Raw genomic sequence first — 19,711 nt, 5'->3', positions numbered from 1 at the left:
ACCTGGGCGTGAGGCCGGGGGCTGCAGGCACCGGGCACCGCTGCGTCCGCCGCCGCCGCCGCCCCACCTCCGCCTCGCCCGCCCCGCCGCCGCCATCTTGCGCCGGGGCCGCGGGCCGCGGGCTCGGGGCGCATGCGTGGAGCCGAGCCCGCGCTCGGGGGAGCGCGCGACGCATGCGCGCTGGGGGAGAGAGGTCGCCCCTCCCACCCGGCGCCATCTTTGTGGCGGCACCGCCCCGCGGGGGGCGCGGCCCCGCCCAGGCTGTCCCGGGGCCCCCCGGGCCCCTCCCGCCCGCCGCGGGTGGTTCCCGGCACCGACAGGGCGCGGCTGCGGCGGTCGCCACCAAAGGGCCTTTGAAGCGCAGCGGCGCCGGGGTGGGGCCGCGGCCGGGCCGGGAGGGCCGCATTGATGTGCGGGCGCGGGGCTTCCGCTACCCGCCGGGCACAGCGGCCGCTCCTCGGCCTGGGCCGGCTCCGCCACCGCTGCTGGGCCCTGAAGGTCCTGGCGGTCCCTCATGGTCCCGGGGGTCCCTCGGGTGCAGCGCTGACGCGTCCTTTCATACTCTGCTGCCGTGGCCGTTCCCCCTCCCGCAGATCCCGGCGGCGGGGCCGGGCTGTGAGGGACGCGGTGCAGCGCTGGCCGGGGTCACTCCCTTGCCCCGGGGCCAGTGGCTGGTGCTGCTGCGCAGCTAATGCTGGAGGGTGACACGGGACAGAGAAGGGGGACACGGTGCCCCCGGCGCACCCACGCTGCAGAGTGTCCGTCCTGACGCGGGCTCAGCCCCGATGGCTGGCGCTGGCCCACGGCCCCTGTGGAGATGGGCAGGGGCAGCCGCAGGGCCATCACCCCCAGCCACGATCCCTCTTCTGCACTTTCCCTCTGGGATATCCCCGCTCGCTAGCTTTCCAAGGGGTTTCCCATCTTCCCATCCCACTCGCTCTCCACGGAGTCCTGCCCTCTGCTCCGGGAGCACCGGGGTCAGTTTAATGAGTTAATGCTGGCACAGCAGTTCTGGAGGGGATAAGTGCTGTGTAAGCACTGAGGCTCCCGCGCTGGGCTCCCAGCAGCTCGGTTCTGCTGCCCAGAGCACCGATAACCGCCCCGGGCACAAAGGGCCGGCTCAGACTGACCCCTCGGGGGACAGAGGGAACTCTTCAGAGGGACAGTGTCCTCGGAGAGAGGCAGCTCAAGTGGCCGAGGGGGTGGTGAGAGCAGGGGCAGCCCCTCGGCATGGCTCGCCCAGGCAGGATTTTTGGGAAGAAGCCCCAGGCTGAGGACCGGCCCGTCCTCCCTGTGACGGGTGGGGTGGAGCAGGATGGTGACAAGGGTGCTGCAGGGGACCCTCTGCCAGTGCCCCTCACAGTGCTGTGACCCCCAGGCTGCAGGGGAACGCCAGGCAGAGACACGTCGTGAAGAGACAGAGTTGCCCGGGTGGTCGCAGGGGTCGGTGCAGCAGCTGTGGGGGCAGCACTGAGGGTTCACAGCCTCGGCGGCTTCTCTGCTCAGGCTCATGTCAGACATGTACACGAACCAGACCGTGGCAGCAACCCCGGCCCGGGGCCACAGAGCCTGTGCTGGAGCTGGGGGAGCTCAGCACTGGCAGGGGTTTTATAACCATAGATCGTCCCGGCCCCCGTTTGCACGAGTGCCCCTCGCAAGGGGGTGCTGGGCAGGCCCAGGGCTGTGGCTGGGTGTGTGGGACATGCGAGGAGCGGTGTTTTTTGGGGGGAGAAAGGAGGCTGCGTGGCCAGCCTGGAGCCAGGCGACCGAGGGAGCCGCTGTCCTGCAGATGCTGGCAGCGAGCCGGGCTCGGCGGGACACGGACCTGCATCCTCCCCGTCCGTCCGTCTGTCCCGCTGTCTCCTCCCAGCTGTGGGCCAGCAAGGAGTGGCAACTGGGGGATATATAAAGGCAGGAGAACTTCAGCCAGCTCAAAAGAAACTCCTGGAGCTGGTAGTGTTCTCCCCCTCTCCTGCCTTCACGTGATTCAGCTTCCCCACGCCGGGGAGCCAAAGAAATCCTCGCTGTAAGTACCCGAACTGAGCCGGCATTGTGCGGGGGAACCCCCCAGCCTCGGGCAGAACAGTGGCTCCGGGGACGGGGGATCAACATCCTCTCCCTTTATAGAACTGGGGAAAACACTGTGGGGGAGCCCCATCCGACCCCACAGCCCCGGGGAGAGGGGTCCCCCATCCTCTCCTTTCACAGACCTGGGGGAAAATGCTGCAGGGGAGCCCCGTCCCATCCCACAGCCTTGCAGGGAGCTCTGCCTGTTGCTGCGGGATGGACGGGCTCCAGCTCCCGTCCCAGCCCAGCCTGGGGGCAGGCGGCACATCTCGGGGGTACAGTGAGGACCGTGGGGCAGCCCCGCGGACGAGGGGTCCCTCCTCTGCGGGGTGCTGGGGCTCCCCGCTGCAGCAGCACGCACGGGGCTGGCCGTGCGGTTTGGGGAGCGGGGTGTGTTCAGGGCGGGGGGACTGCTGGAGTGGGTGTGCCCAGGGGATGTGGGACCCTCGGGCCCCGCAGGGCCAGTGCTGGGGCTTGTGCGCAGCACGCTGGGGCGGGGGCTCTGGCAAAGGAGACCTGGACAGCACTGGGTGGTTTTAGGGGTAACAGTGAAGCCGTGGAGTGTTCCTTGCGGTCATCCCATGCTCCGGGCAGGTTAGGAAGCAGCCACCTCCCTCTCAGAGTGGCCAGGAGCGCCCTGTGTGCCCCGCGGGCCAGCCTGTGCTGCCCCCCGCGCAGCCTGCCAGGCCAGCCCGTGCTGACCCTGCTCTCTGCCTCCAGGTGTGAGATGGCTGCCGGCAGCTGCCTCCTCCTCCTCCTCCTGCCCTGGCTGGTCACAGCCTCGCACAGCCCCCCCGGCTGCAAGATCCGGATTACTTCCAAGGGGCTGGATTTGGGTAAGGGGCCGGACTTGGGTTAAGGGGCCAGCCGGGATCCCGGGGCCTGGGAAAGAGGGAGGTTGGACACCTGGCTCCTGGGATCTGCATTTGTGTAGGGCTCTGCCTGCATTGCCCACCCGTGGGATGGCTGAGGAGCAGGGGCTGGCGGGGGCGATGCTGCTTGGAGGGCAGCACAGCCCGGCTGTCCTAGCCCGGGCTCGCTCTGCCTTGCAGTGAAGCAGGAGGGGCTGCGCTTCGTGGAGCAGGAGCTGCAGAACATCACGATTTCAGACCTGCACGGGAAGGAGGGGCAGTTCCACTACAACATCAGCCAGTGAGTGCTGCCCCTGCCCACGGCTCCCTGGGTCCATCTGTCCATCTGACCATTCCTGTCCCCTCCCCGCAGGGTCAGGGTGACGGACCTGCAGCTGGCATCTTCAGACCTGAACTTCCAGCCCCAGCAGCACCTCGCCTTCAATATCAACAACGCTTCCATCAGCCTGCGCTTCCGCAGGCAGCTGCTCTACTGGTTCTTGTGAGCTGCCTCCCCTCCTGCTGCCCGGGCACCAGCCCACCCCACAGCTGTGCCCACTGGGTGCCACGGATGCCTTGCTGCCCTGCAGGTGGCAGGAGCTGTGTACTCCTCTCATCTGCTTCCCTGGCTTTCAGCTATGACATCGGGTCCATCAATGCCTCTGCGGATGGTGTCCAAATCCACACGGTGCTGCGGCTGGCCAAGGATGAGGCTGGGCGCCCCAAGATCTCCAACATCACCTGCAATGCCTCCATTGCCAGAATGCACGCCGGCTTCTCCGGCACACTCAGGTACACCAGACCCCTCTGCCTGTGCCTGGCTCCCTGACCTCCTTCCTGGGGTGCTTCCCCAGCCCAGCTGTGTGCTGGAATGAGGACGGAGCTACAGGGAGGGCAGGCAGTGCAGAGCTGCTCTCATGTCCTGCAGGAAGGTCTACGAGTTCCTGAGCACCTTCATCATCACGGGGATGCGCTACCTCCTCAGCCAGCAGGTAGGGCTGAGCGCAGACAGGTGATGGAGCCTGTGCACAGGCCTTGCCCTGCCTGTGCAGCTTTTCATCCAGTCCTGGGAGTGATTCCCCTCAGCCCAGCTCCTTGCCTTGTAGATCTGCCCGTCCCTGGAGCATGCCAGCCTGGTGCTGCTGAACTCCTTGCTGGACACAGTGCCCGGTGAGTGTTGCCCTGGGGAAGGGACTGGATCCTGCTCACCTTGGGGCAGGCAGGGTTGGGCATCGGGCTGCTGGGCAGCTCTAGGCTTGGTCACACCAGCACATCTTCCCTGGCAGTGAGGAACTATGTGGATGAGCACATCGGGATTGACTACTCCCTCCTGCGGGATCCATCCGTCTCCAGTGACACCCTTGACCTCGACTTCAAGGTGAACACTGGATCCTGCCCTGCTGATCTTTCCCATCCCTGTAGGAATGGCTGTGTCAGCAGGCACACTGGGCTCCACGGAGCAAGCAGGGTGGGCTGCCCCATGGTTGTGGGAACCTCTCCTGCTCTTGGCCCAGGGCATGTTCTTCCCACGGGTGAGAGAGGACCAGGAGCTGGAGAACCATGCAGTGGAGCCAGTGATCAAGGAGACTGAACGCATGGTCTACGTTGCCTTCTCCGAGTACTTCTTCGACTCAGCTATGCTCTCGTACTTCCAGGCGGGAGTGCTGAACATTGAGCTCCAGGGGGAGAAGGTAAGGAGCGCCGGACACTTGGCTGTGCGCAGGCAGGAGGGAGGGCTGGGCTGTGCCGCAGAGCAGAGGAGGTGCAGTTTAGGGAGCGGCTCTGCTGGGACCCACAGCAGCGCCTCACTTCCCCTCTGGTGGTCTGTTCTCCTCGCAGGTGCCCAAGGATCTGGAGGTTTTGCTGAGAGCCACCTTCTTCGGGACCATCTTCATGCTGGTGAGGAGCCCCCGCATGGGGTGGGAGGCACGGGAGAGCCTGGGGGCAGAGCACAGCCCTGCCCTGCTCCCTGCCTCCAGCTCACCTGCCCTCCCCAGAGCCCCTCTGTGGATGCTCCGCTACGGCTGGTGCTGCAGGTCTCAGCTCCCCCCCGCTGCACCATCAAACCCTTGGGCACCTCCGTCTCCGTCTCTGCCTTCTTGAACATCTCACTGGTGCCCCCGGACCGCCCGCCCGTCCAGCTCTCCAGCATGACTGTGGTGAGGGGGAGGCCAGGGCTCTTTGTGAGGCTACTCTGGTGCACACAGGAGGAGCATCCTGTGTGGGAAGGCACCGGTGTCCCAGAGCAGAGGGACACTGGGCTGGCCTGGCTGTCCCTCTGCCCGCTGTGAGTCAGCCCTCCTTCTCCCCAGGAAACCAAGCTGAGTGCCAAGGTGTTTCTGCAAGGGAAGGCGCTGCGTGTGCAGCTGGACCTGCGACGGTACGTCTGGGGTCCCGTGGGGGCATGGGGACAGTCCTGTCTGCACCCCACTCACGGCTGCTTCCTCCCCTCCAGGTTTCGCATCTACTCCAAGCAGTCAGCGCTGGAGTCACTGGCGGTGAGCGCATGGTGATGGCCTGGGGACCCTTCCACCCAGCCACAGTGTAGGGTGGGCTGGGGAGGTGCTGCCCACCCAGGACTCCCACTTGCAGTCCTCCCCACCCTGACTGGCAGCTCTGCCTCTGCACTGACCTCAGCTCCTCTCCCGCAGCTGTTCTCCTTGCAGGCCCCACTGAAGACCCTCCTGCAGTTGACCATCATGCCAATCCTTAATGGTAGGCATCGCTGCTCCTGTGCAGCTGGGCTGGGCAGGGACTCAGAGGGGCTCAGTCTCACCCTGTCTCTCCCTCCCCGCAGAAAGGACAAAGAAGGGAGTGCAGATTCCCCTGCCTGAAGGCATGGACTTCACCAGGGAGGTGGTCACCAACCACGCGGTATGTGGCGAGATGAGACAGCCCAGGCCCCCACACCCTGCTGGGCAAGGGACTGTCACCCCCAGCTTCACACTGACCTTCTTCCTCCCCCAGGGATTCCTCACAGTGGGAGCTGATCTCCACTTCTCCAAGGGGCTGCGGGAGGTGATTGATAAATACCGCCCTGTGCCCACCGCCACTGCCTACCCCAGCTCCCAGCCTGCAGAGCCCAGCCTGGACCCTGGCTCACTCTAGCTCTTCTCCCTGGACTGAGGGCAGATCCTGGGCTGGACCCGTAGACTGTAGGTAGGAAGCAGCTTCCCTGGTACCACTGGCACATCCTCAGGGTGCCCATGCCCTGGTGGGACGCAGCAAGGTGGAGAGGGATGCTCTGGGAAACCCTGCTGCACCCATTCTCATTACACTAATAAACCACCTGCCTCCAAATGCACAGGCCTGTTGTTTGGAGGATGTGCCCATGTGGGACACACGGCATGGAGATGGGAAGGAGGCAGCCAGCACTGCTGCCCAGCTCAGGTCCTTGGGAGCAAACGGAGCTCAGAGTAGTGCCAGAGGGCTCAGAGTAACTGTACTGCTGCTGCTCAGGCAGTTCACTTGCTTCAAGCTGCAGGGACCCCTGCAGAGGGGGTCAAGCCCAGAGCTCCCTGGCACAGGGTGTTAGCACTCACTGGTACTCCTCAGCAGAGGAAAGCTAAGCAGGGGCTGGCACAGGGGTGTGAGGAGGAGCAGAACCACCTCGGTCAGAGAGTTTATTGCAAGTTCCTGAAGCACTGTGTGCTCTGGCAGTGGGATTGTTGTGGTGGTGGTGGTTGAGCCTCCTTCAGTGGGAGCAGAGGTGGGAGCAGGGTAGAAAGAGCAGGGCCCAGCCATCCTCCACTGCTGCTCCTCAGAGCCTGCCCAGGCCCTGTGTGTGCAGGGCCACGGGGACGTGCCAGGACTGCTCCCTGCCTGGGAAGGGTAGCAGCTGCTGCTGCAGACAGGGGGGAGGTAAGACAGGAAGCCACAAGCGAGGAGGCGGCTGCAGCAGGTACATGACTCCTCTCCCATAAACGACAGAGCCCTCAGGACTCAATCCCATGCCCCCCACCCACAGCAGGCAGCCCTGTCCAGCTGGGAGGAAGGCTGCAGGTGTGACAGGTCTGTGGTGTAGCCGAGTAGCAGCGAGGACTGGGCTGTGCAAGGTGCCGGTAGTGAGGGCAGTGGGGTGGTGAGGGCAGCCGGCGCACCGGGCGCTGCCCCCGCAGCTCCTAGTAAGGCTGGTTCTTAATGAAGCGGCAGAACATGGTGAAGGCAGCGAGCGGCCGGTCCGTGGGCACCATGTGGCCAGCTCCCTGCAGGAAAGGGGCAGCAGCAGTCAGCATGGCTGTGGTGCTGCCACAGTCTAGCCAGCACCACCCTACCCTGACTGCAGCCTTGGTGTCCAGCACACCCACCCGCAGCCCCGACCCTGGCCCCCAAAGCCCTCAGTCCTACCTTGACAGTGAGGAAGGCGATGTTGGCGAATTCCTTCACAAAGCCCCCAATCTGGTTCTCACCATTTTCAGTGTAGAGCCAGGGCCGTCGAGCCACCTGCACCTGGGAGCGATGGCAGCGCCCTCAGTGCCTGGGGCCAGCCCTGCCCACGCTCCCACCGCAGTCAGCCCCAGCACACAGCCTGGAGCCAGGGACTGGCCTGGCCTGGGCCGTGCCCTGCCCATTTACCTTCTGGCACAGGGAGTCCACAAACCACTCATCCCCGAGGAAGTTGCAGGCCATGTCAACATCCCCGTTGTACACTAGGATCCGGTATTTCTGTGGAGCAGACAGAGGGGGTGAGCCCTTGGCCAGGACACCAACCCCAGCCAGGCTGGAGGCTGGGCTGGCAGAGCCACTCCCAGGGTCCGTGGGTTCCCCCGCACACACCGTGGTCCCGAGCAGCTTCAGGTACTGCTCGTTCATCTGCATGTACAGGCGCTTGTAGTTGCGGTTCACCTCAAAGCTGCGGAGGAAGTGTTGGCATCATGCAGCTGCTCCTGCTTGTGTAGTCCCTGCCCACCCACACCTCTCTCACCTGCACACCTGCCACTCCGGGGCCTCGGGGGAGATATGCAGAGCCTTCCGCACCTCCGGGGAGTTCAGATACATGCTGGGGGCTGTGGAGTTGGTGCAGGGCGGGTCCATACGGACCTTCCTCCGGGCTACTGGCATCCGAAACAGGTTCTGGGAGAGTCGGGAGAGTCATTGTCACAGCAGCACCACTGGCCAGGCACAGGCTGCTCTCAGCCCAGCAGCACGGGCACCTCAGCTCACCTGCCGCCAGGAGAACCTCAGAGGCATCCGGATGAAGGAGTTGCCCAGGTCGTGTGTGATGAGATAATCACCCTCATACCTGCAGCCAGGATCAGCACGAGGATAGGCTGAAAGCCCTGGGGAAACAAGGGCTCAGGGCCCTCTCTGGGCAAGTTCTTGGCAGCAGCCAGACACCATCCACCTGTCCCAGAAGGACCCCCTGCCCAGCCCATCATGTCCTTCTGCCAGTGGGATCAAAGTGAGCCGGTGCCTGGAGACCCTTTTTCCCTGAGGCCACTCTTACCTCAGACTCCCAGGGACACCTCCGTCACACGGGGCATAGAGGTTGTAGATGTTGAGGCCAGACTCCTCTACAATCTGAATCATCTCGCCCATCTGCAAGGAGCCACAAGAAGGGCTTGGGACTCAGCAAGACCCTCTTGGGACCGTGGACCCACCCAGAGCCAGGTGGGTGCTGCTCACAGACACTTTCGCTGGGCACATGTACAGGGGCTCCACCTCCCCTCACCTTGAGCGTGCAGTTCAGGTTGGAGTTGTCGTGGAAGTTGCACTTCCCCTCGGAGCAGCAGAAGGCCTGAAGGTCCTTCCACAGCCTGTGGGCAGAGACCAGGGTTTGGACTGCACTGCCCAGGCAGCAACACTGACGTGACGGCTGTGCTGCAGCTCCCTGTCCAGCACCCATAGGGCACCTGGCTTGGCCTGGTGCCCTCTGCGCCCCACAAATACACACCTGGGAGCTGCCTGGGATGCAGGGCAACCTCCACAGGCTGACTGCTGGCCCAGGGCAGGCTGGAAGCCACCCTTGTCCCAACAACGCCAACCCACCAGCCCAAGCCCTGGCCGTGCCCCACTCCTGCTCACACAGGGACAGTACACTGAGCACTCCCCCTGCTCTTACTCGGTCCCCAGCAGCCCGTGGTAATAGGCAAAGTAAACCAGGGAGTTGTCATTGATCTCATAAGATGAGAGGCCGTTTCCCACAGCGATTCCCTGCAAGGCAAGAAGAAAACAACCCTGTTGTGTTCCAGCTCCCCGCGGGGCGGCTGCAGCACAGCGGCCCCAGGCAGGAAGCAGATGTGGCACTGTTTACTCCACAGAGGGAACAGGGAGGGTCGGGGGTGCCTGAGGACGCTTCCCCAGCAGCAGGGATGGACACGTCCACCAGTAGCCTCTGCCAGCACCCCAGGAGGACGTGAAAGGCCACAGGGCCAGGCCCGCCCTCTGTCCTGGAGGGGACCTTGCACACTGAACGCACGGCCAGTCCCCACCCTGGTGCTGCTCAAGGGCCCCAGCGAGGCTGTGCTGAGCTCTCTGCTCCCCAGCAGAGCCCAGCCACCCACCTTCAAATTGAGACTGGGGTCCTGCATCACCCACTCTGCCAGCGTGGGGATGTAGACCCCCCCATAGCTCTCCCCTGTGAGGAAGAGATCATTCTTGGAGTACTCAGGGAACAGGCGGAGGAAATCCTTCAGTGCCAGGTAGTTGTTGTGAGCAACCTGCAGGGAGGAGGAGGAGGCAGGGTCAGGTGGTGAGGCTGGACACTACGCAAAGGGCAGATGGGGGGCAGGGCCTTCCCAGCACGCCAGTCACTCGCCTCTGTGTCATTTGTGCCGTACTTCTTGTCATCAGAGTATGAGAAGCCGACCCCAGCGGGAGACTCCAGGTAGAGGATGTTGGCAATCTGCGAGGACAGCAGAGGAGCCGGCGGTCAGGGGACACCCTCCTCTGGCTCAGCGAAGCCGAGGGCCGCTGGCCTCACCCATGGCAGCACCCACGGGTGCCTGGCCCGCCCCAGGGCTGTGCTGGGGTGGCCACATTCCTGTGCTGCTCAGCAGACTGGAGAAGAGGGTGTGTTGGGCGGGGTGGGGTAGCAGGAGGTTTGGCTCCATGGAGAGGGCAGGAGGAACTGGCTCAGGGCCACCCCATCCGGCAGCCACGGAGGGCGGCAGCGCCTGCACCCGTACCTTGTTCCAGGCGTACTCGTTGTACTTCAGCGTGACCCCATCGGGCTGGATCTGGAGAAGCAGAAGGCGGTGACCCATGGGCTAAGCCAGGCTGGGGACAGCAGGATGGCTCATGCCATGCATCCAGTCATTCCCTGTGCTCCTGAGTCACAGGACAGCAGTGACTACTAACCAGGAAGGGGCCATGCTCCTTGAGGAAGCCTTCCATGGAGCTGCAGCCGGGACCCCCGTTCAGCCACAACACCAGGGGGCTGCCCTGGGGGTTGCTCTGGGCCTCCACGAACCTGCGGACGCGCAGCCGTCAGTGCCCAGTGCCGGCCGATCCCATCCCAGCGCCAGGCACAGCCCCACGTACCAGTAGTGCAGGTGCTTGCCCGGCCCGGCGCAGAGGTAGCCCGAGAAGTGGCGGAAGGAGGGCTGCTTGGGCAGCCCGGCCAGGTAGGTCACCTCGTGTTCCGGCGGGGCGGCCCGGCTCAGCCCCAGCAGCAGCAGCACCGACGACAACAGCAGCAGCGGCCCCATCTGCGGCGGGCGAGAGGCGCGGTCAGGGCGCTGCCGGCCACGAACGGCCGCGGCGGCGCCCCGCGAGCGCCCCGGCACGGCTGCCCCGGGCCTGACCCCTATGCGGGGCTGACCCCTGTGCCCGGCCCGCTCCCCTGGCGCCAGTGGCGGCCCCCCCCCGTGCCGTGTGCCCCGCTCCCCCCGTGCCCGCTGACCGCGGCCGCTCCCGGCGCGGAGGTCGCAGACTCCGCTCCCGCCGGGCACATGACACGCGCCCATATGACCTGCGGCGCTCACGTGAGCGGGGCGGGGCCCGGCGGCGGCCAATCAGCGCCCCGGGGGCGGCCGGCCCCGCCCCGCCCCCGCCCGCGCACGTGGGAGCGGCTCCGGACCGGCCCCGGGACCGGGAGCGGGGGATGGCGAGGTGGGGGGGGAGCGGTGGAGCCCCCGCACCACAACGGGAGCAGCTGGCGGCGGGGTGGACACAACCAGGCACCACCGGTTACAGCCGGGTGTCACCCAGCACCGCTGGGTACCGGGCACTGCTGGGTATGGCCGGTACCGCTGGGTACCACCGCACAGAGCTGGGCGCCACCCAGCACTGCTGGGTACAGCCGGGCATCACCAGGCACTGCCAGTCATCGCCGTGTACAGCCAGCACCACTGAGCACTGCTGGGTATAGCTGGTACCGCTGGGCACCACCAGGTAGTACTGGGTACAGCCAGCACCACCAGGCACTGCCAGGCATCACTGGGTACAGCCACGTACAACCAGCACCACCAGTCCCTGCTGACCATCACAGGCACAGCCAAACACCCCGGCCCAGGTGGCAGCACTGGGCAGGCACTGTGTGAAGTCTCTGTGTGCTGGATTGGGCCCGGTTGTGCCCCAGCAACTGCAGGGTCCCCTCCACTCCTTCCCCTGCAGCACTAGGATCCCCCTGAGCCCTCTGGTTGTCCGTCCCAGACAGGCTGTCACCACCTCACAGCAGCTGTGACAGGGACAGCTAAAAATAGCATTGCTGGTGATGGCTGCCCGGTGCCGGCTCGCTGCGCGCTTCCACCACGTCCACGGCACCAATGTCCGCCTGGACGCCTCGCGCACACTGGCCACGCGGGTGGAGAGCTTCGCCAACGGGCTCTGCTTCAGCCAGGAGCCGCTGGCACCTGGGCAGATCTTCCTGGTGGAGATTGAGGAGAAGGAGCTGGGCTGGTGCGGGCACCTGCGCGTGGGGCTGACGGCCCACGATCCCCAGAGCCTGGAGGTGGTGCCTGAGTACTCGCTGCCGGACCTGGTCAACATGGGGGACACCTGGGTGTTCGCCATCACCCGGAGCCACAACCGCGTGGTGGTGGATGGGGAGGAGACGCGGGAGCGGGGCCCGCCCTGGGAGCCCTTCCTGCTGATCGAGCGGGTGCGGATCCCCCGCGACACCCTGGTGGGGCGCAGCCGGCCCGGCCGCTACAGCCACATCCTGGACGACCTGTACAAGATGAACGTGCTGCCCGCGACCGCCCGGTGCAGCCGCATCGGGGTGCTATACGCACCACAGCCCGACGGCACCGCCGACATGCACATCATCATCAACGGCGAGGACATGGGGCCGAGCGCCAGGGGCCTGCCCACCGCCCGCCCGCTCTACGCCGTCGTTGATGTCTTCGCCTCCACCAAGAGCGTCCGGGTTATCCCAGTGGATTATGGCTGTAGGTACCTGCCCCCATCCCTGCGGCATGTGCTGTGTTGGCCAGGAGTGGGGGGGCTCTGGTGGGGTCACCCCGTAGTCCCCAAGAGTGGGAATGTCAGAGCATGACCCTGGTCAGAGGGACATGGGGTGCAGGGCACAGGAGAGCCCGTGGCTCCTGTGGAGCACAGGTGAGACCCACAGTGCCGCTGATGGGCAGTGTCTGCTGAAATCTCTGCCTTGGGGGCTGCGCTGGGGCCAAGGGGAGACTTCCCGTGCAGCAGCCCTGCTGGCCACCCTTCCTGAGTCAGGCAATGGGGGTGGCTGTTTGGGGCTGCCCCAGGGCTGTGAAGCTTCACTGTGCCCAGTCTCATCCACACCACGCGGCAGCCGCAGTCAACCAACGTCCTGCCCTGGCACCAAAACACCCACCTACACCCACCGCCCACCCCAGTATGACACACTGCACCTCCGCATCTGCCACATGCCAGGGACATGGCGTTCCCTGGGCAGAAACCCCGTGATGCCAGGCAGAACCTGGGCATTATCCTGCATCCCTTGGCTGGATGGGAGGGGCCAGGCTAATGAGGGCTAATTAGCGCTGGAAAAATCAGCAGATGCTGAGGATCAGGTGAGACTGAGCAAGAATGAGAGCAAGCACCAGGGTACCAGCTGCTCCCACCACAGGGAGCCACTGCTTCCCTCTTTGGTGCCAAGGACAGCTGCTTCTGTCCCAAGGCTGGGATTCTCCATGGTTTAACACCTGAGGAGAGTGTTGACCACAGTGGATGGCACCTGGGCTGCAGAGCCACCTGAGGCTCTGGGAGGAGGAATCCCACAGGGTGTTGTGTCACAGCAGCAGGAGCCAGGCAGAGCCTGGGCAAGCACCCCGGGAATAGCTGATGGTGGTCTGTCCCAAAGGCACGGTGGGCACTGTCTCTGCAGGCAGCACAGCCCTGGCCAGTGGGTACCCACCTGCCAGCCTGGTGCTGGTGCCAGTGGAAGCAGACTAAGGGAGTGGGATGTAAGGGAAGTGCAGTGTGGGCACATGAGACCCTGGGGAGTTGCTCAAGAGCCGCCAGAGAAAGAAATGCAAACAAGCCACAGTCCTGCACAGCTTGGGAGCATAACTGTTTCCCAGCCTTCCTCCTATTAATGGGAAGAGCTTTGCTGCCTGGGGCCCTTAAGCTCTCAGCCCTGTGGGAGCAACCAGGTCCTGCACAGCTGGCTTGAGCCCAGGGCAGGGTGATGCTGCAGAACAAAGTCACCCCACCATTGCCCTTAACTCCAGTACCTCTGAGGATGCCCAGACCAGCTCCTACCCCCCTCTGTGCTCAGCCTCACCACTGACTCGCCCAGCTCAGCTGCTCTCTCTGTTCTCTTCCAGTTCCCTCCCTGCAGACGCTGTGCCGGCTGGTCATCCAGAAGCACATCGTGCACCGCCTGGCTATCGAGGGCCTGGACCTGCCCCAGCTGCTCAAGAACTTCTGCCAACATGAGTGAGGTGTTGAGGGCACTGCTGGGCTGTCCCCACTGCCAACAGGTCCCCAGTGATGGCTGCCTGGTAGGATCCATGCCCTTTGTTGCCCCCTCGCCCCGGTACGTGCTGCCAAAGGGCCAACATGAGAACAGGCAGCATGGTGTTGGGATTTTCCACAGGGACGGTGCTGCAGGGCCAGAGTGTGGGCAGGGAGCTGATGTGGTTCAGAGAGAGCAATAAAGCACTTCCAGACAAGAGTCTGTCAAAGGAGGCTTGGGGCGCTGAGACCTCCTGTGCTTCAGCAGCCACTTGTGGAGCAGTTCCCCCGGCAGCAAGGAAAGGAGCACAGGCCACACACAGCCCTATGGGGCTCGGGACCTGTCCGTAGCTCTGGAATGATGCTGGGATTGCCTTGGTGGATCAGAGTGAGCGCTGGGGTGGGTGGAGCGTGGGAGGGCACTCACGTGGAGGTAAATTACAGCCAGACGCTCATCCTGGCTGGGCAGTTTCACTCTTGGGAAATATGTTTACCCGGAGAGCGATGAGTTATTTCCTGTGTGCTCAGCTAGGAGGGGGACGGGGGCGGACGCCGGAGCACCCAGAGAGCAGCGCTGGCAGCAGCCGTTGCTTGGGCACGTGCCTGTGGCCACAGAGCCAGTCACGGTGACCCTGTGCAGGGCCCAGCCATCCCGCCTCCCTGCCTGGGGAGTGGAGCCCAGCACTCCTTGGCTCTGTGCCCTCAGCCAGACTCCTCATCCACCGGCTGGTGGGGATGGCAGCCAGGATCCAGCAGCGCCTGTACTGGGCTGGAGAGGGGAGGCAGGGTAGGAGTTGTGCAGAGCAACAGGCAGGGTGGGGAAGAGCCCTCCAAAAACCAGAGGGGTACCCAGAGGTGCCAGAGAGATGGTGAGGGGGCTGGCAGAGCCTTCCAGGCCTCTTCCACAGCACGGCCAAGGGGAGAAACAAGCAGCTCCAAGCTTACAGAAAGGTGTTTTAGGAAACACGATGCTATATTTAGTCAGAGACTCGATAGTATCAGCTCATGTTACAAAATTCTGTCTCAAAGGAAATCCCCAGCCCGCAGTGACGGCTGACTCCATCAACACCAAAGTGTTAATGAAAGGAGCGCTGATCAGGGAAAACATGGATCGTGACCAAACCATGCAACAGGAGCGAGGTCTCTGGCATTCCCTGCCATGTCCCACCAACAGGCTGGGAGCTGCTGGAGCTGCTCTGGCTGCAAGAGGGCCAGGGAGCTCACCCCAGAGCAGCAGCCGTGGGCCAGGCGTTTGCTCTCCGTGCTGTTTTCCCTCCCCCAGCCGTGTAGCCTTTGCTCCCCACCTCCCCCGGCGTTATCTGCCCGGCAGTGACCCCTGCACACGGGGGTGGGTTCCTCTTTCTTGAGGAATTGAGAGCAGCTGCTGAAACCAGATAAACCACTCCCCTTCTCCAAAGTGGGGCTGCAGTGCAGTGGGATTGCCACCCTCAAGAACTGCCACTTCCCACCACCCGGGGCACTGCGGTGGCACACGACCACCAAGCAGCACTGCCTGACGCCTGGCACCCCATCCCCTGGCCAGGGAGGGGCATCTGCAGCTGGCGCAGGGACAGACACAGCTCCCAAACAGCACAAGGCTGATTTATTGGCTCTGTTGCACAACACCCCACAGCTGGATGGTGCAAGGACCTGTGAGCGCTGGCCACAGATGAAATGATTTTGTCACATGTTATTATGGGGCCTGATGGGATTCATCTGAGAATCCTCAAAGAACTAGCTGATGTCATTGCAAAGCCTCTCTCGATGATTTTTGAGCAGTCCTGGAAATCTGGAGAGGTCTCATCTGACTGGAAGCTGGTGAACGTTGTCCCAATTTTTAAGAAGGGCAAGAAGGAGGACCCCAGAAACTACAGGCCTGTCAGCCTCACTTCAGTACCTGGTAAAATCATAGAAAAGATTATTCTGGAAGGTATCAAAAAACACCTGGAGCACAAGGTGTTTTTGACATTGGTCACAGGCAGCATGGCTTCAGGAGGGGGAAGTCCTGCTTGTTGAACCTGATTCCCTTCAACAACAGGGTAACTCACCTAGTTCACCTAGGAAAGCCAGAGGACATAGTCTTTTTGGACATCAGCAAAGCTTTTGATACTGTCTCTCACAGGATTCTTCTGGACAAGATGTCCAGCCCACAGCTGGACAACCGTGTTATGTGATGGGTGAGCAACTTGTTCACAGGTCAGGCGTAAACACTTATAGTGATTGACATCAGGTTGGGATCTGGTCACTAATGGGGTTCTGCAGGGCTCCATCCTTGGCCCAGTTCTCAACATCTTCATTAACACCTTGGACACAGGATTGGAAGGAATACTAAGTAAATTTGCCAATGACAGCGAACTGGGAGGAGCTGTTGACTCCCTCCAGGGCAGGGAAACCCTGCAGAGAGACCTCGACAAATCAGAGATGGGCAATCACCAACTATATGAAGTTTAACAAGGGCAAATGCCAGGTTCTGCACGTGGGATGGGGCAACTCTGGTTGTGTGTATAGACTGGGAAACAAGAGGCTGGAGAGCAGCGCTCTGGGAAAGGACCTGGGGGTCCTGGTTGATGGCAACTTGAATATGAGTCAACAGTGCCCTGGCAGACAGGAGGGCCAACTGTGTCCTGGGGTGCATAAGGCAAAGCATTGCCAGCCACTCAAAGGAGGTGACTGTCCTACTCTACTTATCCTGCTCTAATATTCACTGGTGCAGCCTCACCTTGAGTCCTGTGTGCAGTTTTGGGCACCACAATATAAAAAAGACACTAAGCTATTAGAGAGCATCCAAAGGAGGGCCACCAGGACGGTGAAGGGTCTGGAGAGGGAGCCGCGCGGGGCGTCATCACCGCGGTAGGACTCGACCCCGCCCGCCGCGGCGGGACCGGAGCGCTCGGGCGCCGCCCGGAGCGGCCGCCGCGCATCGCACCGGGAGCGCACCGCTCCTCGGTGCGTCCGGCCCTCCGGCACCGGTTCCTGCCCGGCTGCCTCCCCCGGTGACCGAGCCCAGGTGGCCGCCAGCGCGGAGCTGCGCTCCTTCAGCTGCTCCCCGTTGCTGTGCAGCAGCAGGCGGGTCAGCTCGAGGCTGAGCGATGGACTCTCTCCTCCCTGCTCTCGGGCCCGCTGCCCGCCGAGCGCGGCCCGGGGAGCTGCCCCCAGGGGGATGAGGGGTGCCGGTACCGCCGCTGCCAGCGCCTGCATAGCACAGCTCCCTCCGCACGGCCCCGTGCTCCGGCAGCACGGCCAGGATGTGCCGGCAGGGCAGTTGGTAGCGGCGGTGGCAGTCCTGGCTCACCCAGTGCACATCCTCCAGCTTGTAGGCGCGGAAGCGCTCCTTGAAGTCCCGGAAGCTGAGGAAGCGGGCGCCCAATTCCGCGGCGGGACCCCTTCGGTCCTCTCGGTCTCTCCGGGACCCGTCCCGACCATCCGCCGCCGTTAAACCGTGGGGCACCGCCCACGCCCTGATCGTGGCCAGTCAGCGCCGTTCTCTCCGGATTGACAGGAGGCGAGCCAACCAGCACAGAGCATCCTGCTCCCGCCCTCTGACTGACAGCTCTGCCATCCAATCATCTGGCGGTGCGCGCCGCGCGGGCGGGCGGAAGTTGCCGCCGTCGGGGCCGCCGGTCTCGGAGGCGATGGAGGCTGCGGGCGGCACCGGCGGGGCGGGCGCGGGGCCGGGGCGGCCGCCGCCGCCTCCCGGGGACCTGCGCAGCGTGCTGATCACCAGCGTGCTGAACTTGGAGCGGCTGGAGGTCGACCTCTTCAGGTGCGCTGCGCGGGGGCGCCGGGCCGGCGGGACCGGGGCGGCCTCTCCACACGCTGCCGCCGCCGCTCACCGCCGCCACCGCCTTCTCCCCGCAGGGGCCGGCACCACTGGGTGCCCGCCACGCAGCGCCTCTTCGGCGGGCAGATCGTGGGGCAGGCGCTGGTGGCGGCCGCCCGCGCCGTGAGCCGCGACGAGCAGGTGCACTCGCTGCACTGCTACTTCGTGCGGACAGGTGCGGATCCGCGGCTCGGGGGGCGCCGGGACCGGGCGGCGGCCCGGAGGCTGGGGGACCCCGCAGGGTGAGCAGGCGCCCCATCCCGGCCCCATCCCGGCAGGGAGGGTGCGGGTGGCACCGCCGGGCTCGGCCCCTGCTGGGCAGGTCCCCTCCGTGGTTCGGCGGCAGAATGTCGCTGTGCTGTCCCAGGGGACCCCAAGGTGCCGGTGCTGTACGAGGTGGAGAGGACTCGTACAGGGAAGAGCTTCTCCGTTCGCTCTGTGAAGGCCATCCAGCACGGAAAGCCGATCTTCACCTGCCAGGCCTCCTTCCAGCTCTCCCAGGGGAGCCCGGTGCAGCACCAGTTCACCATGCCCACCGTGCCGCCCCCCGAGGAGCTGCTGACACAGGAGGAGCTCATCCAGAAGTTCCTGCAGTGAGTGGGGAGGAAGGGGCATGTTGGGGACGCCCTTCTTTGTGGCTGGGACAGAGGGAGGTGCGGAGGAGGATTGTGGTGGCTGCCTGAGGAGTTTCCAAACATGCCTGGGAGGAGAGCAGAGGGGCAGGACAGGACAGGAGCCGTGCCCCTCCTCTCTCTGTGTGCCCCTGGGTCTGTGGGCTGGAGCTGCTGCTAGCAGGACATGCCTCTGCCTGCCTGGCATTAACCTCATTTCTCCATGCTGCAGGAATCCTAACCTGGCTGAGAGATACAGGAAACATCTCAACAAGATCCAAGCCGAAGATGTGCCAATTGATATTAAACCTGTGAACCCACCAGATATATTCAGCTCAGAGCCACAGGAGCCAAAGCAGCTCTTCTGGGTGCGAGCACGAGGCTACATAGGTGGGTCCTGCCGGGAAGGTGGTCCAGGTGCCTCCTGAGCCGAGGGCTCAGACTCTACCTCACCCTGTGGAGCACTGTCACGACAGAACGGGCTGGGAGGGCTGTGATTTGGGGGCTGCCTGCACCCCAGCCTGTGGGGAAGCCTGGGCATTTCGAGGCTGAAATGCAGATGTGGGTGAGGAGCATAAGGTGATGCTCCCAGCTGTGCTGGGGGGCAAGGGGAGCTGGTCTGGAAGAATCTCAGCTGTGCTTGGCCAGCAGCTGTCCCTGGGGCAGTGGAGCTCTGTGCCCCAGACGTGTCCCATGGGCACCCACGGGACGGGCAGTGCTGGTTGCTCTGCAGGGGAGACAGACATGAAGGTGCACTGCTGTGTGGCCGCCTACATCTCCGACTATGCTTTCCTGGGCACGGCCCTGCTCCCGCACCGGCAGTACCACATCAAGTTCATGGTGTCCCTCGACCATTCCATGTGGTTCCACGCGCCCTTCCGAGCTGACCACTGGATGCTCTATGAGTGCGAGAGCCCCTGGGCTGGTGAGTCCTTGCTGTGTCCCCTGGGGATCCACAAGGCCAAAGCCAGCCTGTCCCTGCAGCAGGCTGGGACACGAGAGGGGAAGGTGCTACTCTGGCACACGTTGCTTCCCCTTCTCACTTCTCCTGCCCTACCCATCCTGGGGGTGGTGGCTGCACTCTGACAGCTCCTCTGTGCAGGCGGGTGCCGGGGCCTGGTGCAGGGACGGCTGTGGCGCAGGGATGGGGTCCTGGCTGTCACCTGTGCACAAGAAGGAGTCATCAGGGTGGAACAGAGACCAAACCAGAGCAAGCTGTAGCTGAGGAGTCACAAGCTGGGGCTCAAGCATGCCAAGCAAAGGACCCTGGGATCAAGACAGGACCTGGACAGCAGCAGGAAGGAGACTGGGCTGGATCCAGCCCAGTGGGGAGTCCAAGTGCCAGAGGTGTCTGCGACGGACGGTGACCCACAGAGCATCAGTGTGACCAACTGGGTGCCATCAGCCACCCTTCACCCACTTAAAATAAAGCTGTTGGGTGAAGAGCTGGACTCTCTGCCTGGAGTTTGTCCCCTTGGATCTGTGACTGTGCTTGCCCAAGGGCGGGCAGCAGTGGAGTAATGGGGGACCAGCTC

At 63.9% G+C, this 19,711-nt stretch overlaps 5 protein-coding genes and 1 long non-coding RNA gene across 6 annotated transcripts in view; 3 read left to right on the top strand and 3 right to left on the bottom strand.

Moving 5' to 3' along the window:
- PCIF1 (PDX1 C-terminal inhibiting factor 1) overlaps nt 1–20 on the bottom strand; it is a 10,759-nt gene extending 10,739 nt beyond the window's left edge. The window contains exon 1 of the mRNA XM_027646288.1: nt 3–20. The gene's annotated coding sequence lies outside the window, so the exon portion shown is untranslated. The remainder of the gene's footprint in view (nt 1–2) is intronic.
- A 713-nt stretch (nt 21–733) lies between these two features.
- Nucleotides 734–6,222, top strand: PLTP (phospholipid transfer protein). Its single transcript, XM_027646289.1, is given in 17 exon segments — nt 734–1,840; nt 1,842–2,026; nt 2,788–2,903; nt 3,120–3,219; nt 3,292–3,420; nt 3,555–3,710; nt 3,847–3,910; nt 4,025–4,088; nt 4,205–4,296; nt 4,433–4,609; nt 4,758–4,817; nt 4,916–5,077; nt 5,231–5,298; nt 5,374–5,416; nt 5,570–5,633; nt 5,716–5,792; nt 5,886–6,222. Coding segments are annotated over 17 exon segments (2,028 nt in total). The 5' UTR covers nt 734–1,510; the 3' UTR covers nt 6,027–6,222.
- A 286-nt stretch (nt 6,223–6,508) lies between these two features.
- CTSA (cathepsin A) lies at nt 6,509–10,827 on the bottom strand. Its single transcript, XM_027646290.1, has 15 exons — nt 10,762–10,827; nt 10,401–10,567; nt 10,218–10,329; nt 10,046–10,096; nt 9,676–9,762; nt 9,422–9,577; nt 8,980–9,071; nt 8,590–8,674; nt 8,365–8,456; nt 8,082–8,160; nt 7,843–7,991; nt 7,695–7,770; nt 7,494–7,583; nt 7,266–7,367; nt 6,509–7,123 (listed from the first exon to the last, which is right to left on the bottom strand). Exons 1-15 carry the CDS (start codon nt 10,810–10,812, stop codon nt 7,040–7,042), a joined length of 1,473 nt encoding a protein of 490 aa, XP_027502091.1. The 5' UTR covers nt 10,813–10,827; the 3' UTR covers nt 6,509–7,039.
- Nucleotides 10,828–10,933: 106 nt separating this feature from the next.
- On the top strand, nt 10,934–13,965 carry NEURL2 (neuralized E3 ubiquitin protein ligase 2). Its single transcript, XM_027646292.1, has 2 exons — nt 10,934–12,250; nt 13,616–13,965. Exons 1-2 carry the CDS (start codon nt 11,575–11,577, stop codon nt 13,729–13,731), a joined length of 792 nt encoding a protein of 263 aa, XP_027502093.1. The 5' UTR covers nt 10,934–11,574; the 3' UTR covers nt 13,732–13,965.
- A 1,361-nt stretch (nt 13,966–15,326) lies between these two features.
- Nucleotides 15,327–16,359, bottom strand: LOC113948587. Its single transcript, XR_003528193.1, has 2 exons — nt 15,794–16,359; nt 15,327–15,642 (listed from the first exon to the last, which is right to left on the bottom strand). It is a non-coding gene; the product is annotated as an uncharacterized LOC113948587 (long non-coding RNA).
- Nucleotides 16,360–16,905: 546 nt separating this feature from the next.
- ACOT8 (acyl-CoA thioesterase 8) lies at nt 16,906–19,705 on the top strand. The gene is made up of 7 exons (XM_027646082.1): nt 16,906–17,010; nt 17,063–17,508; nt 17,604–17,740; nt 17,933–18,158; nt 18,409–18,566; nt 18,910–19,101; nt 19,279–19,705. Exons 1-7 carry the CDS (start codon nt 16,906–16,908, stop codon nt 19,395–19,397), a joined length of 1,383 nt encoding a protein of 460 aa, XP_027501883.1. The 3' UTR covers nt 19,398–19,705.
- The last annotated feature ends 6 nt before the right edge of the window (nt 19,706–19,711 follow it).

This window comes from Corapipo altera, unplaced genomic scaffold (genome assembly GCF_003945725.1).
Source record: "Corapipo altera isolate COAL_440 unplaced genomic scaffold, ASM394572v1 64, whole genome shotgun sequence".
Taxonomy (NCBI): Eukaryota; Metazoa; Chordata; class Aves; order Passeriformes; family Pipridae; genus Corapipo; species Corapipo altera.
This window is presented reverse-complemented; position numbering and strand designations above follow the sequence as displayed.